We start from the raw sequence: 15,750 nt of genomic DNA on the forward strand, positions 1-15,750 counted from the left end.
CTGATCACATTGGTCATGTAATGTGGTCATCATATAATTTTAACGGTAATAAATCACGATGATCATATTGGTCATACGAAAAATGATATACAAGGATATGGGTTGAAACACATATAGCTTCAATGCAAGTAATATCATCATCATCGTCCCTATAATCCCTATATTTTTTGGATTATTCTATGACATGCCTTTCGATGGAAAACAGGGAAATTTTCGTATCGCACATGCCATGAGAAATAGAATACATACAAACGTTATGCATACATAACACGTATAAAGCCGTTCTAGATTTTACAAGAAAAACCCAAGTCAGCATATAACATCAAAGACAACCAAAAAAACCAGACAAGGGTCACAGAACAGTTTTTGACAACCCTCGTCCACAAGGGTCACAGAGCATCTGTATAATCACTACGAACCTAAAGACCTCGTAGTTTGGTTCTTGAATCTGCCATAGAACCAACGGTTCCGATCTCAATCTGCGAGTCTATAACTTCTTCAACAGTTATTTTGGAGTGATCAATGCCGCCGAGCCAGCTTCCATCACAAACCCATCAAGCAAAACATTTCCCTTCGGTTAGTGCTGGTCTAATTTAGACCCTCTTGAACTTCTTCCGCAGTCCTATGGCATGGATTCATGGATGAACCCTAACCCTAACCCTAACCCCACCCCCATTGAGATGATGCACTCCGAGGCCTTTTACCTCTGTTCTTCTTCAAGAGCATTGACATGTGGTTAAGATCACCCAGACTCGAGTTGGTCTCTCCTTGTAACCAAAGCAAAGCCTCATGAGCTGCGTCCTTCTCTGCGAGTTTCTTGCTACCACATGGCTTCCCAGCGAAATCCAACCCGTTGAAAGAAACCATAGCTCGAAACTGGTTGTTCTTCAGCGGTCTTGTCTTGTACACAGGTGCTCCATGTCCTGAACGGGCCAGCAATGTCTGAAGATGGTTCTTGAAGTTGTCCCCACCATCGCCTCCTCCGTGACTGCTCAAGTCTTTAAGCTTCTTTTTCGTGGGGGCCACTGATGTGCGGCCGAACACAAACCTGCCCTCACACTGGTCCTCAGACACAAGCAATCTCATAGCTGATATGAGCTCATTGTACAGTTGGATATCAAGTTTGGGATTCAGAAGCTGTGGAAAGACCAAATAACAAAAATATCATCAATGAGTAAAAGGCTGCCAAATGAGTCTTTTATTTTGGACTCTAGAAGAAGAGCAGACCCGTTTGTGAACATTTCAAGCTTCAAATTTACCTTATTGTGAATAAGTTCGTCAAGCTCTCCTTTCAACCCTATGTATGTATCTGCCAGGGAAGGTTTCATGAAAAACTCGAGATATCCTCCGAGCATTTTAAGATGTCCGTCCTATTGAAACATACCAGTTATTCCATGTAAATAAAAAAACCAAAATAATAGAGAACAAGAATGGCAATGAAACATAGGAAGGAATAGGACTTGCCAATCCACCAGAAGATATCTTTCCTCCAAACAAAAGAAGAATCGAGTCAGATACAGCAGTGGAATCTCGGAGGAAAACTGAGTTAACTTTCACTTTTTCATTGAAGACTAGCCATGGGTATGGAATCTTTGGTACATTGGCATTCACAGAATTCTGCACGACAGATATACTCGATCTCAGGATATGATGAAGGTTCCAGAATTGGCAGTCAAAGATGTTCTGCCCAGAAGGTTCTGGAGAGGATTTCTGAATTTATGAAGAGTGGCACATTCAAATGATAAAACTTACCGAGTACAGAAGCACCTGCCCATCCTCCATTGTCTTAAGTGCAATTGACTTATCCTTATTCTGCAGGAAAAAATAGTTTAAACATGAGTGAACTACAATATTTGTGGCAAAAGAAACACTTCACGAAGGGAACTGCTCTGCTTTTCACTTTTGCTTGGCAAAAATAAGTGAGAAAGATTAAATCCAAGCAGGAAAAGGAAAAAAATACAGAAATCCAAATCATAAGATTTCAGGGGTAAACCGACTAAAGATATGTCTCACCACAACAGAACATATTCCAGGGTATAAGCCTGCGCAGATTATGGCCCGGACAAGATGGTCATCATGGCTCAGCTTATTGCAATCTTCCACATTATCAATTAGAGAAGCATCCTTCAGGAGAAAGAAAAATTGCCTCCTCATGGAGTCCATGGCCTTCAGAGTTTGGAAAGAGAGAAAATTCTTCCAGCAATACTCATAACCAGATTGTTCTTTTTCAGCTTCTTTCCAGCCATTGTACGCTCGAGCCAGGGCCATGTGGTCGCTGTAATCCCGGGCAGCGAACTGGGATTTTGATGATTCTGCTAGCTGTGATGTAATAAATTGACGAATGTTAAAAGACAGTTCTTGGCAATCCAAAGGCTACTTGAAAGCAGATTTCAAGTGTCAAACAATATGTAAAAATGAAAAAGGGATGTGTGAACAATCCACCACTAACTTACATCCTTTTTGTCAAATGGCATAAGGAACGGGTCTCTAACACTAAGACCAGTAACAACAGTCATTATGGGGTCGAGACAGCTGAAGATAGCCCCTAAAATAAGCATCTTCCCAAGTTTAGGCTCCACTGGAAGCAGTGACAATTTCTTTCCTGCGCAGACAACAGGGGAAAAATATGAATCCAGCACTTTATAAGTGTTCTCAAAATAATATCAATCCAGCACTTTATAAGCCCCGGGTGAGACAGAGCGCCCCACACACCTAAAACCGACAAATTTTCATTCTCATCAAGAGCACCAATGATCTTCAGATATTCCACAGCGTTTTGGACCTACAAAACAACATGATCATCATGTGATGCATAAGGTAAAGGAGAACAAGTGGGTATAAAACCATAGCTATTAGGTTGTACAGAGATAATGGTGTTTGATAAAGATTACCGATAAAGGTTCAGGAGGTTGCAATGCCCGGGAAAGGAAGTCTGAAATGCTTCCAAGTCGTAAACTTTTGATTTGTAAACACAGAGACTGCAAAGGTGTCCTTAGGAGTTCTGGTTGCTGGTAATCAGCGAATGCATCATAAACACATCTAGGATAAAGGTGATAACATTCTCCAGGCATAACGCGACCAGCTCTTCCTTTTCTCTGAAAGAGAGGCAGAAAATGAAAGTACAATCAACTTAGTTCAACTCAAGGCCAATAACCAAGGTGGCAAAGCATTTTCTATACTCATTCACAAAACAAAACCTTAAGCAACAGTTATCATATTTATTTTCTTACTTGACGAGCCGCTGCTTTTGAGATCCACGTCGGAAGCAAACAAGGAGTGTTGTTAAGTGCATCATAGGATGTCTCTTTTGCTTTTCCACAATCAACCACAAATACCACATCATTGATGGTGATACTCGTCTCAGCCATATTAGTAGCCAGAACTATTTTCCTAACTCCTTCTGGAGGTCTATCAAAGATCAACCTCTGTTAAAACAGAAAAGAAAAGATTAGAACCAGAAAACAAAAACCAAAAAAAAATGATAATCTAATATAATAAACAAAAGGTGCTAAAAAGATTAGAAATATGTAAACTCAAGAACTCTTTAAACTTCGTCAAAGATTAAAAACTTTTCACTGTTGTGTTATATATAGAACAGGGTGGCAATGAATAACAACATCACCTGCTCAGAACTGGCCATGGATCCATGACTTGCAAGCAACAAAACTCTGCTGGGGTCTCCCAGAAGAGGATGAGCTTGGAGCTGATCCTTCAAAGAATTAATATCATCCCAACCAGTCATGAACACCAAAACAGCACCAGGTCTCTCTTTCTTGACAATATGACAAAGCACATGCTCAATAAGGTTAAAGCCCAATGAATCAGGACTCCAGCATGATAGAGACTCTCTGGTGCGCAAGCTGTAACCTTTAAAGTCAGCATTCTCAAGGGCATCCTGATCACAAATTCACAAGACAGTTTTAGCCAAAAAAAAAAAACAAGAGAATATGAATTTGTTGGTGGTGTAACATAACAATCTTTCAGTACCTCAACAGCAGAAGCAATCTGGGATTTCCTCTTTTTGAAAGCTAGAGCTTGTTTTTGCATTTTCCAACCCTTTTCTTGACCGTAGTCATCAATTTGATTATACTGTGTCAGCCTGTATCCAGTTGTCTCAAGTATGTCCTCCAAGAAATGGGCCCGGACAGGGTAAGTGAAACCCTGACCAGAAAGTTGCACTCACAAATTTTAGTAGAAAACGAAAGAGATGGTTTGTCCTAGAAAGTCCTACAATGTAATCCCTTTAAAGACACTTCCAGAAACTTCAGGTTACTAAAAGGATCTCGGAACAGAGCTACAGATTAAAATGCTTGTAAGAGGGACCGTCATTTACAACCATCAGAAACACCTCATTGGTTATGGAGAAAAGAAAATATGTATGAAAACAAGAACAAGACAACTGGAAATGGAGAACTTACCGGAATATGCATGGTTGGAGCGCCACCAAAATAAGAAGAAAAGAGCTCAGCATTCAAAGTGGCGCTCATCAAAATCAACCTCAGATCCGGTCGACGAGGAAGGAGTTCTTTAAGGACAATGAGAAGAAAATCTGACACAAATGAGAACAGAATGTGAGAATACATTACTGGAATGACTGATTGACAACTTCAGCAGTACTAGTTTTACCTTCATTCATCCCACGCTCATGGATCTCATCAACTATAACATGAGTCACACCTTTCAGGTTTCGATCGACAAGTAACCTTCTGAGTAAAACACCAGTAGTACAAAAAAGAAGACGGGTGTCTCTTCCTCTCATTCCTTCCAGCCGCACTTTATAGCCAACCTTACAAGGGGAGAATGCATGTGACACCAAAGCAGCTATATATTTTCCATTTTGTTGACATGTATCTATTGAAGATTTCCATCTTTCCCTGATAGACAAATTGACTCACAGAGCAAACCCAACTGCGAAGGGCAAGAAACCAGAAAGAGAACTTACAGATTCTCCTATTTGCTCGCCTCGCTCTGCAGCAACTCGTTCGGAAACAGAAATAGCAGATATTCTTCTAGGCTGGGTACAGATGATGCTGCACGATGCTCCACGGGTAGCCTCGATCTCAGACTCTAGAATGTACTGCGGAAGTTGTGTGGTTTTACCACAACCAGTTTCTCCAGACACAACTATAACCTGCAAGCACATGTACGAGTGTGACAAAAGATAAATGTGCAGGAAGCCTGATAGTCAGAAAACCAATCAAACTCGAATTTCTCACATGGTTGCTACAGAGAACTGAAACAGGAGGAATTACAATTAACCTGGTTTTCAGAAATGGCTTTCAGTAGTGCATCTTTCTCTTTGTATGAAGGAAGGGTTTTCCGAAACTCTAGCATTTTCTGCCCTTCTGGAGAATCCTGCCAAGCAATTGATACGTATTAACATATCCCCACATAAGAATACGACAATGGCCGTTATGCAAAGGGACAGGACTTCATTCAAAACCAACCAGCCATTCCTGTTGCTTGCTCCTTAGTTGCAAACTCCTCCTTTGAAGTACCCTCTCCATGGCAACGCTATTCTGCCTCGGGGGCTCAGGCTGCTCGTAGACTCCATCATCAGTTAAACTGTCACTACTGTTTGATCTTGGCACCTTCGGAATCCTTGCTTGTTTCTCATTGAGGAAAGCATGCAGATTGGCATCAACTTCACTTTGTAGGCCAAAAGGCAAAACCACCTGTTATGTCCGACCAAACATGAAAGTTAACAAATGTAACACAACAAAACATGTAAGCACAAGCACTACATAAATATTTAAGACTCTTCGACATGTGATATCACCAAAGAAACAAGTGACCAGCTTTGTAGTATTCAAAGTGTCACGTGGGCAAAATACGTCCGATGATTTAACATATTTCCAACCGTGCAAACAATAACATAAAGAAGTACCTAATTAACACAGAATTGACTAAAGATCAAGTAAATACCTCTCTTTGCGGGCGCTTATCGTCAAGATCAGCTCTATAATTGGGCAAAGGAGTTTTACTAAAAACAACAACTTTTGAATACTGACGGCTGCACACGAGAAATAACAGTTTTTAAAGATTGAAAATAGAGACAGAAACTCAAACTAAAAACTCTGCTTATTCTAACAAAAGACAGGAGAGGATACCTATGCAATCCCATTCTGGAGGCCAATGCTGAGAGATGCTCGAAATCGCGCCTGTCCTTTCTCTCCCTTGACACAACTTCTTGCTCTTCATTGTTTCGGAGAAGCATGGTAAGTTTGAACCTCCATTGATCAATGTTATCAAGGGTCGAATTTGCCTGAAATAACATGAAAAAGGTACAACAAATAAGCACCAAGGCAGATGGAATTCACCAGTTTCTTACCAATTCCAAACACAGGCTATATTTCTCGGTCCATCAGAACAGGAAAAGAATCAATTTCGACCAAAATTTAAACAAATAAGATACGTGTTCGAAAACACAACAATCACCAAATTCAATGGAAAAAGGAATCTAAACTACGGAAAGAATCCAAATCACCATTTGGTTCTGCTGAGATGACGACCCGACGTCAGTATCAGACTCATCGCTCGAGACGCAGTCGTAGTAAGCAGTCCGGCCATAGTTAGAGCTCTGGTTCTGCAGGTACGGCAAAACGACTGTTCTCCAATCCAACAGAGGGGCCTCCGAGGCACGGCCGCCACCGCCGCTCAGGCACGTGATCTTCGCCCTCCGACTCCGGCGGCACGTGACCAACCCCGAAGTCCGGAACCAATGCAGGGACCTCACCGGAGACGAGGGCTTTAAAAGGAATTTAGGGTTCCGACATAGCTGAAAAGGGTATTGTTGCATAGCCATGGAGGCAGCACCTGCGGGAGCGGAGGCGGATGCGGCGGTGGCTCTGATATATCCCCGAAAAATCACCGAATAGTACGGCATTTCTCGAGCTTCACCGCCACGTCAGTAGCTCTGGAGCATCTGAAGGCCGGAAAAGAGTTCGACTTTTCGGCCTAGGTCCCTGCCCTCTTCCTGGTCTCTGTTCTTCTGCGACAGAAACAGAGACTGGCGATTTCAGTTAACGAAAGGGGCGAGGTTTTTCTGAGGCTGCGCAGTTGCCACAACCCGCGATAACCCCCTCAAAGGTCGGCCATGGCGGATAAATAATTGGGCTAATAAATGGGCTTTTTGGGAATGTAGAGACCATCGGCCCAATCCCAGAAACCCGGACAAGTTTGTGAAACCAAACGGCATCTCGTTGATCACCTTCTGGGGGTTCTCCTCTGTTACGGTGAGTGATCGACCTCGTCTCCAGAGGATCAAGATCTGATCTCGAGCTCCTCGGTGTAATCAATAATGGCGGCACCTGCGGAATCGCAACCTCGAGTTGTTTGTCGACAACAAGCGGAAGGGAATGGACAAGATGATATCGACGGAGACCGGCGAGGTCATCATGACGAAGAAGAAATCACAGGAATCAAATGGCCGAGAATGCAGGACTGAACCCTATAGCCACTGTGACTGAACTCGGGAACAGGGCATATTTCCGCAGGCTGAAATCAAAGCGAGTAGACATACGTATAATGTGTGTAGAGATATACGCATACACGCGTGAGTACGTGAATCCAAGTATGTGGGGTCTCTAGATGATGGATGGTGAACCATGGAGTCGATAAGCAGTGGCAGTTCTAATCACACCCCATGTACGTTTGCAGTTTACATTTTTATATTTTATCCTGAAACAAAGAAAGAGGCGCACGTGTGTTAATTGTTAATACCCCCTTGTTTCAACTTTCAAACATTTGTAGAATACACTTCAAAATGTTTTTCTTTTTACCATTTTCTTAGCGGCAATAGATTGGCGATGCTTCTCACGGAAGCACTCTCCACACCCGCACGAGATTATTAGGAGTATCCGTTAAATCTCGATACCCGGAATCCGGTCCGACCAAACCCGAAAAATAGCAGGTTTCATGCCTAAATTTTTCGATCCGAAAAAATCGAGTTTTGAGGTCCGATTCGGATCGAATCAAAAGCCCGATATTTTTTTTTTAAAAAAAATCTTAATAAATTTGAGTTGTCGGATCGACCCGACATGATCCAATACAAACCCGAAATATATAGGGTCGGATTTCGGATTTGGTTATATATATGAGGGTTTGAATAATATTGCATTGCTTTACACTTGTTACATGAGGATATATACAGCAAGGCTTAGCTATAGTTTAGGAAACAGTTATGGAAAGATTACAATCGCAGCAGATTTGATATCTATAATTGATTCTCCTTAATATGCCCCCGCAAGATGGACGGAGAGTAGAGTCCAATCTTGAGTCGGAAATTGTCGAACTTGAGCCGCGAGAGAGGTTTGGTGAGTGTGTCGGCAAGTTGGTCCGACGCCGAAATGTGGGCAACACGAAGCTTCTTGGCTTCCACAAGACCTCGTATGTAGTGATAGTCAATGGCCACATATTTCATCCTCGAGTGAAATACAGGATTAGCCGATAAGTATGTGGCACCCACATTATCACAATATATGACCGGAGTTGATGCGATAGGAACTCGTAGTTCTGATAGGAGAGACATGATCCATTCTACCTCTGAGGCCGTAGACGAGACCGATTTGTATTCAGCTTCCGTTGATGACTTCGCTGCGAATTTTTGCTTCTTCGAAGACCATGATATTGGATGGCTGCCCAAATAAACAATGTATGCTCCCGTTGAACTGAAGTCATCCTGATCACCTCCCCAATCCGCGTCCGAGTAAGCATGTAATGATATGGGATTCGTCCGAGGATAGAGTACACCAAGGGAGCGCGTTCCGGCAAGATACCTTAGTATATGTTTGACGGATTGCCAATGGTCCGATGTGGGTCGATGCATGTAGCGTGATAATTTGTTCACGGGATATGCAATGTCGGGCCGAGTAAACATGAGATATTGCAAGCTCCCTACAACCTGTCGGTATTGGGTCGGATCTTCTAAAGCTATCCCGGAGTGCATGGAGAGCTTGGCTGTCGAAGACATAGGTGTCGTGACAGGGTTAGCACATGTGGCGAGTTAAGAGATCCGTGATATACCTTTCTTGAGTGAGAAGCAAACCCTTCGGAGTGTCGGTGACTTCAACACCAAGAAAGTATGAGAGGTTGCCAAGATCTTTCAAGGAAAACCGAGCTGCCAACATGTCGATGTACTTGCGAACTATCCTCGGTTGATTGCCGGTGATGATTATATCATCAACGTACACGAGCAAAAAGACGGAAATGTCGCCTTGATGAAGGACGAATAGAGAGGTGTCCGAGAGAGCATTTGTGAACCCGGATTGAAGAAGAAAATTGCATAGCTCCTTATACCATGTCCGTGGAGCTTGCTTGAGACCGTAGAGAGCTTTTTGCAATTTGCAAACGTGTGTAGGATTGTCTTGATCTACAAAGCCTTGCGGTTGTGTCATATAAACATCTTCGGTGAGTGACCCTTGGAGAAATGCATTGTTGACATCAAGTTGGCGCAAGATCCATCCACGAGACATAGCGATGCTTAGGACCACCCGTATTGTTGTCGGTTTCACCACGGGGCTAAATGTTTCGGTGTAATCAACACCGGGCCTTTGATGGAAACCCTTGGCCACAAGGCGAGCCTTATACCTGTCAATAGAACCATCCGAAAGCCGTTTAGTTCGAAAAACCCACTTATTACCGACAACATTGTAGGACGGGTGAGGAGGTACGAGTCGCCATGTGCCATTTCGAAGTAATGCATTGAATTCATCATGCATTGCATGTCTCCACTTCGGATCCTTTAGCGCTTTCGTCACACATGTGGGTTCTATATCACTTGGGGTTTGGTGTGATACAGTGAGGGTAAGTTTCTTGGATGGTTTTGAGATGTGGTTCTTGGATCGGGTTGTCATTGGGTGTGAGTTTCGAATAGGTGGTTGGGTAGGGTGGTTTTCGATCTCGATCATGGGAGTTTGTGATGGCTCGGACCGATGTGTGGGCTCACTGGAAATTTGGTGTGTGGCCGGTGATGGTGGTGTAGGAATGGTAGGGCTGGTAACGTTCTCGGCAGTAGGAGAGGGTGAAGGTGAGGTTTCCGGCGAGGTTCCCATATTCTCATCTGGCAAAGGATTCATTGAGGGAGACACGGTCGAAGCCGACGGCGTGTACGAAGGCATGTACGGGACTAGGGAAGGACGAGACTCGATCAAAGGAAGTGGATCACACGATGAACTAGGAGACTCAGAGGCCCGAAGGGACAAGAAGGGGAAGATGTTTTCTTCAAAGTCAACGTGTCTAGAGACATAGAGGCGGTGAGAGGGGACATGAAGACACAAGTACGCACTTTGAGTTAGTGAGTAGCCAACAAAGACACACGGAGTGGAACGGGGATCAAGTTTATGTCGGGAATATGGACGTAGCCACGGGTAACAAAGACATCCAAAGGAACGTAATTTGTGATAGTTTGGGATCGTTTGAAAGAGAGACTCAAATGGAGAACGATGACTTAGAATCTCGGTCGGTAGGCGGTTTATGAGGTAAACTGCGGTTGGAAACGCATAAGTCCAATATTCTCGTGGAATAGACGCATGAGATAACAAAGAGAGACCCGTTTCCACGATATGGCGATGTTTCCTTTCGGAAATCCCATTGTGTTCGGGGGTGTGAGGAGGCGTTGTGAAATGAGAGATGCCATGACTCGAAAGAAAGTCTTTTAGTGCAAGGTATTCCCCTCCATTATCGGAATAAAGGGTGAGGATTTTGGTTTGGAATCGGTTTTCAACAAGGGGCTTGAAACGAACGAAGACGTCAAAAACCGAGGATTTTCTTTTGAGTGGATAGAGCCAAGTGTATCGAGTGAAATGGTCGACAAAAATTACGTAATATTTGTAACCATCAAACGATTCAATTGGAGATGTCCACACATCGGAATAGAGAATTTCAAGAGGTTTAGAGGAGACAACGGAGGAAGTGAAAAACGGTAACTTGTGGCTTTTATTGATAGAACAAGAATTGCAAAACAATGACTTACTCGACGGGTTTATCAACGGAAGAGATAACCCGGAGATTATTTTACGTAAAGTATCCAAAGACGGATGACCTAGCCTAGCATGCCACTCAGACAAAGTGGTCTTGACAGTAGAAAAGACGGAAACGAGAGGTTGAGATCGGATAGACTCGATAACGGGTTTCGGCCATTCGTACACTCCATTCTTAGCTTGACCTCTTGTGATTTGTGCCCCCGTATTGAGATCCTTCACCTGAAAAGAATGAGGGAAAAATTCGACAGAAACATCATTAGCATGACAAAGTTGGTGGACAGAAATTAAATTTTTATGAATGGTCGGAACATGAAGAACATTATGTAGCGAGAGAGAACGAGTGGTAGAGGGAAGTGACATAGAACCAGTATGTGCGATCGAGAGGCCTGATCCATCACCAATCACAACATCATCTCCACCGGTATAAGGCGCATGGAGCGAGAGATTTGCTAGGTCGGTAGTGACGTGATGCGAGGCACCGGAATCAAGGAGCCATGCCGGGGATTGGTCACCAACCGAGGCAACATTCACCATTGGACCAGAACGAGGCGGAGCATAGGTCGAGGGCTGATGGTACAGACCTGACCCAAGTGAGCTCGAATCGGAGCCATATGACGAGTTTTGCATGTGGCCAGAATTTCCACGAAGAAGACGACAGAACTTCGCACTATGCCCATGCACTCCACATAGTTGACACTTGCCTTGATAGCCTCTTGAGCTAGTATTCGAGTTCCTTTGCATCCGCGGATCATGCTGTTGACGGTTGTTCGATCGAAACTGTTGCCGAGGTTTGAACGATGCAGTATTAGCCGTAATGGGGACAACCGAGAGTGTGGACTGTGATGCGAGAATATCCACCTCATGGTTGAGTAGCTTCTCATGGAGTTCAACAAATGATATTGCGGTGTCCTTGGCGTGGACAACATCTTTGATGGCCTTGTACTCATCTCCAAGACCGGCAAGCGTAAGGTCGATAAGATCTTCATGATCCATCGGTTTCCCAAGGAGAGCGAGTTCATCGGCTTTTACCTTGAAGAAAGTCATATAGTCATCAATGGACTTGGTTCCCTTTGTGAAACGACGAAGTTGCTCCTTGATTTGTTTCACATGGCCACGGCTTGAACGGCCGTACGTCGTGGCCAGTGTGTGCCATGCATGGCCGGAGGTTGGGGATGTAGTGACGATGGCTTGGCAGGAGCTGGAGAGAGAGCCAAGGAGAGCAGCAAAGATCAGCCTATCTTGTCGGAACCACGCCTCATAGGCGGGGTTTGGGGTGACGACGTCGTTGATGGTGACGGTGGCTGATGGAGCAGTAGTTTGCTCAAGGAATCCAGCAAGGTTATAGCCTTGCAGCAAGGCTCGGATTTGGAGACTCCACGGAATGTAGTTCGTTGCCGTTAGCTTCGAAACATTCGACACATTGATGTTGATCAATGTTTGAGAGGGATTTTCTGGATTGAATGGTGTAACAGTCTCATTCGGAACAGAGGATTGGTTGCCGTTGGCAGAGGAGCTTCCATCGGTGGCCATGGCGACAGCAAGAGGAGGGGATTTTTAGGGTTTTCGGAGTTGATTTAGTCTTTTGACTATAAACGCTCTGATACCATATGAGGGTTTGAATAATATTGCATTGCTTTACACTTGTTACATGAGGATATATACAGCAAGGCTTAGCTATAGTTTAGGAAACAGTTATGGAAAGATTACAATCGCAGCAGATTTGATATCTATAATTGATTCTCCTTAATAATATAGACCCAAAAAAAATCGGGACGAGACGGTTCCTGCGAACAAATCCGCTTGTTCCTCTTTCTGTACAAGCTCGAAACCACAACTACAATCGGGTCTCTCCTCGAATTATTTGGTATTTTAGGCCCAACAAGTTTATAAAGAAAATAATGTATACTTGATTTGATTATCAAAATTTATCGAAGATACAGTTGTCGTTTCTGTGTCATTTAAATTATTTTGGTTTTCCATTTTGTTTATCCGGACCAAATTGCTAACATAGATAAATAAAATTATGACTCATTTTTGTGTGAAATGTTTTAATTTTACTTCTGTAGTTGTATTTTTTTTCTAAAGAGTTTTATGAAATTTATCCGCATAAAATTGCAAAAATCACATTTTTTTTTCTTAACTGTAGTCAAAGATATAAATTTTGACAAACTTGGAATAAATGAAAAGAAAAAACTAAAGTCCGGTTTTCAGAGCGACAAAACTAAATTTCATGAACATATCTCACAGATCTCTCCATCGATAATAGCAACAGATATGAATTATCTCTACCGAAACAACACGTAGCACCTTTTCATTGGCTATTCAGTCGCCGCAAAAACACCAGAAGAGTTGGAACTGTCGGATTCTGTAAGAATCAGATTGTGTGTGTTCCTTCCGATAGAATTGGAACACGTGCGAATTCAGCGGCTCAAGCTCCACAGCCGCCTCCGCCGCCACCGCCGCATCCAGCGGCGCAACCGCCACCGTAAGTGTTGGAGTCTCCGTTATTGGCTTTGTCTTTGGAGATTCCGTCGGCGCAAAAGAATATCAGAGCCGAGACTATTGAAATCCCGACCAGAGCCAAGAACATGACATGACGAAGATAGTTAGAGTCCAACGGCGATGTTTCTGTGATATTATTTATTACTCCTGCTATCTCTCTAGCCATCTCTCTCTCTCTCCCTCTCTCTCTCTCTCTCTCTCTCTCTCCCTCTCTCGTGGACGAGGCAAGTTGTTCACGTGTGTGGAGATTTTTTTGAAGGTCATAAACGTTGACATAAATATTGAAGTTGAAATACTTTACTTATTTTGAAAAAAAAAAGAATAATCTATTAATTATATGGCTCCGTATTGGACTATATCGCCTATAATTTCTGCAAACTTAAATACTGATGTACTTATATTAAATAATCTTTTGAAAAAAAGGTTTGAATAATTGTAATCTAGAATAATCCTGTTTTTATTCCCATTTATATATAATATTAATAAACAATAATAAGAGTAATAGGGATGGCTTGATATTGAAAGCTTTTATTTACCTTTTTTCATGTGGATTCCTTGTGTTTGTACAGAAGTGAAATATTTTCTAAGGTGTAGAATTTATTGTCCCTTTTTATTTGGTAATGTTACTATCTTCAATCATCTATCCACCATGGTCTTTCAACGTTTCTCGACACTGTCTGTCTAATATTTATATTTTGAAAGTACATATAAAATGAAATTATACAATGTGGATATTATTTTAGAATTTTAAAATTGTAGTAATGGAATATAGAGAAAAAAAAACAGTGTAAACCCCATAAAAATTTCTGAATTTATAAAATGGTGAAACAAAATTTCTAATATTTCTGCTTCACACATTTATTATCAAACTTGCAAAATATGTCATTATAATTTCTAAATTTTTTAATTAATATGAAAAAAAATCTCTAACGATGTTGATTCCAAAATAAATTAAGAATTATAATGTAACATATTGCAAATTCAAAAATAAATTTATTACAGAAAAAGTTTAGAATTTTATTTTACATCATTTCACAAATTTAGAAATTTTTATGAGTTTTACCCAAAAAATACCATAAATTGGATCTTACAACGCTTTAACCCTTTTTTTGATATATTTTTCTTCATAAAATCTAAAAGAGACGAAGGTTACAATATTCTATTAAATTCATATATAGTAGAAATCGAATATATAATATTGTTAAAAATACTAAATTAAATTTATTGGTAGCCAAATTCAAAATTATCAGTCTTAATTATTTCCTTTCTATATCTTATCCTAAACCACTAATTTTAATTGTAAAATTACCGTCCTAGGCATATCCATCAAATTTGGTTAAAAAATAAAGTTTTCATATTAAATACTTAACATATTTAGAAAATAATGCCCAAATATTATGCTTTTTTTCCAGTATTTTCTAGACCGATCATTGCCAGTAGAAATGGAAATGTTTTAGTTTTAATAGAAATTGAAATTGTATTCATTATGTTATTATTATATTGATTGAAATTTTAGGTTTGTGGTATCCACTTTGTACACTTTTAACTTCCATTAATATTTTTTTTTGGGGTGTACATAGGATATAGGTTATCTGACAAATGGATACGTGCAGAGGATTTGATATTCTTCACGCATTTTTGTGACCGACGATTCAGTTATGAATGCAGGTCCCGGATCGTTTGAGGTTAGTATTTCTTCTATAGATCTACAATCATGCATATTCGATTTTAGAGTTTTATTTAGAAAATTTTTGTTTTTCATCTTCCGCTGCATAAATCCTAGAACCAAACCTCTAGGATTATGAATTGCTAGCAAGATCACAGGAATCCCAACAGTGGATGATAATGTTTTGCACCATTGGTTGGTGAGACTAATGTTCGGTCTTTGTGGAACAAGCTGGAGCAATTGTATGCTCGCAACATTGGGAATCGCAAGTTGTACTTCATCAAGAAATTGGTCGATTTGAAGTATGTTGAATGAAGTCCGGTGACAAATCACTTGAACGTGTTTCAAGGTTTGTTGAACCACTTATCTGACATGGGGATCACCATCGAAGACGAGGTTCAGAGTTTGTGGCTTTTCAGCACACTTCCGAATTCGTGGGAGACATTCGGGATGTCATTATCGAATTCAACTCTAGATTGTGTCATCTCGATGGAATACGTGAAGAACAGTATTCTGAATGAGGAGACGCGAAGACAATCTCAAGGAGCTTCCTCGAGTTCTGATATTCTGGTATCTGAATCGAGGGGGAGAGGTAGGGGT

At 41.6% G+C, this 15,750-nt stretch overlaps 2 protein-coding genes across 3 annotated transcripts; both read right to left on the reverse strand.

Annotated features, from left to right (window-relative positions):
- Positions 1 to 197: 197 nt before the first annotated feature.
- Positions 198 to 7,073, reverse strand: LOC104821837 (DExH-box ATP-dependent RNA helicase DExH3). The gene is made up of 19 exons (XM_010552845.2): positions 6,488 to 7,073; positions 6,111 to 6,265; positions 5,926 to 6,013; positions 5,448 to 5,675; positions 5,260 to 5,355; positions 4,943 to 5,131; positions 4,627 to 4,786; positions 4,419 to 4,549; positions 3,988 to 4,161; positions 3,623 to 3,895; positions 3,231 to 3,425; positions 2,892 to 3,095; positions 2,713 to 2,782; positions 2,454 to 2,602; positions 2,014 to 2,319; positions 1,753 to 1,812; positions 1,465 to 1,617; positions 1,260 to 1,370; positions 198 to 1,137 (listed from the first exon to the last, which is right to left on the reverse strand). Exons 1-19 carry the CDS (start codon positions 6,884 to 6,886, stop codon positions 661 to 663), a joined length of 3,618 nt encoding a protein of 1,205 aa, XP_010551147.1. The 5' UTR covers positions 6,887 to 7,073; the 3' UTR covers positions 198 to 660.
- A 4,040-nt stretch (positions 7,074 to 11,113) lies between these two features.
- LOC104821838 lies at positions 11,114 to 13,705 on the reverse strand. 2 transcript variants are annotated; one of them, XR_002024515.1, is made up of 2 exons: positions 13,290 to 13,705; positions 11,114 to 11,201 (listed from the first exon to the last, which is right to left on the reverse strand). XR_002024515.1 is itself a non-coding variant. In XM_010552846.2 (1 exon), the coding sequence occupies exon 1, from the start codon at positions 13,648 to 13,650 to the stop codon at positions 13,411 to 13,413; it is 240 nt and encodes a 79-aa protein (XP_010551148.1). In that variant the 5' UTR covers positions 13,651 to 13,705; the 3' UTR covers positions 13,138 to 13,410. The 2 variants fall into 2 exon arrangements, 1 of the variants encoding a protein (XP_010551148.1); XM_010552846.2 differs by lacking the exon at positions 11,114 to 11,201 and having other exon boundaries at positions 13,138 to 13,705.
- Positions 13,706 to 15,750: the final 2,045 nt, after the last annotated feature.

This window comes from Tarenaya hassleriana, unplaced genomic scaffold (genome assembly GCF_000463585.1).
Source record: "Tarenaya hassleriana unplaced genomic scaffold, ASM46358v1 Cleome34, whole genome shotgun sequence".
NCBI lineage: Eukaryota > Viridiplantae > Streptophyta > Magnoliopsida > Brassicales > Cleomaceae > Tarenaya > Tarenaya hassleriana.

What these genes read in the sequence shown, in the direction of transcription:
- LOC104821838 (XM_010552846.2), bottom strand. Translation starts at nt 13,650, where the DNA reads ATGGCTAGAGAGATAGCAGGAGTAATAAATAATATCACAGAAACATCG.
- LOC104821837 (XM_010552845.2), bottom strand. Translation starts at nt 6,886, where the DNA reads ATGCCGTACTATTCGGTGATTTTTCGGGGATATATCAGAGCCACCGCC. An exon ending in TGCCATTTGACAAAAAGGAT is followed by an intron (nt 2,320 to 2,453) that starts GTAAGTTAGTGG and finishes ATTACATCACAG; the next exon opens with CTAGCAGAATCATCAAAATC. An exon ending in CTGGAATATGTTCTGTTGTG is followed by an intron (nt 1,813 to 2,013) that starts GTGAGACATATC and finishes TTTTTCCTGCAG; the next exon opens with AATAAGGATAAGTCAATTGC.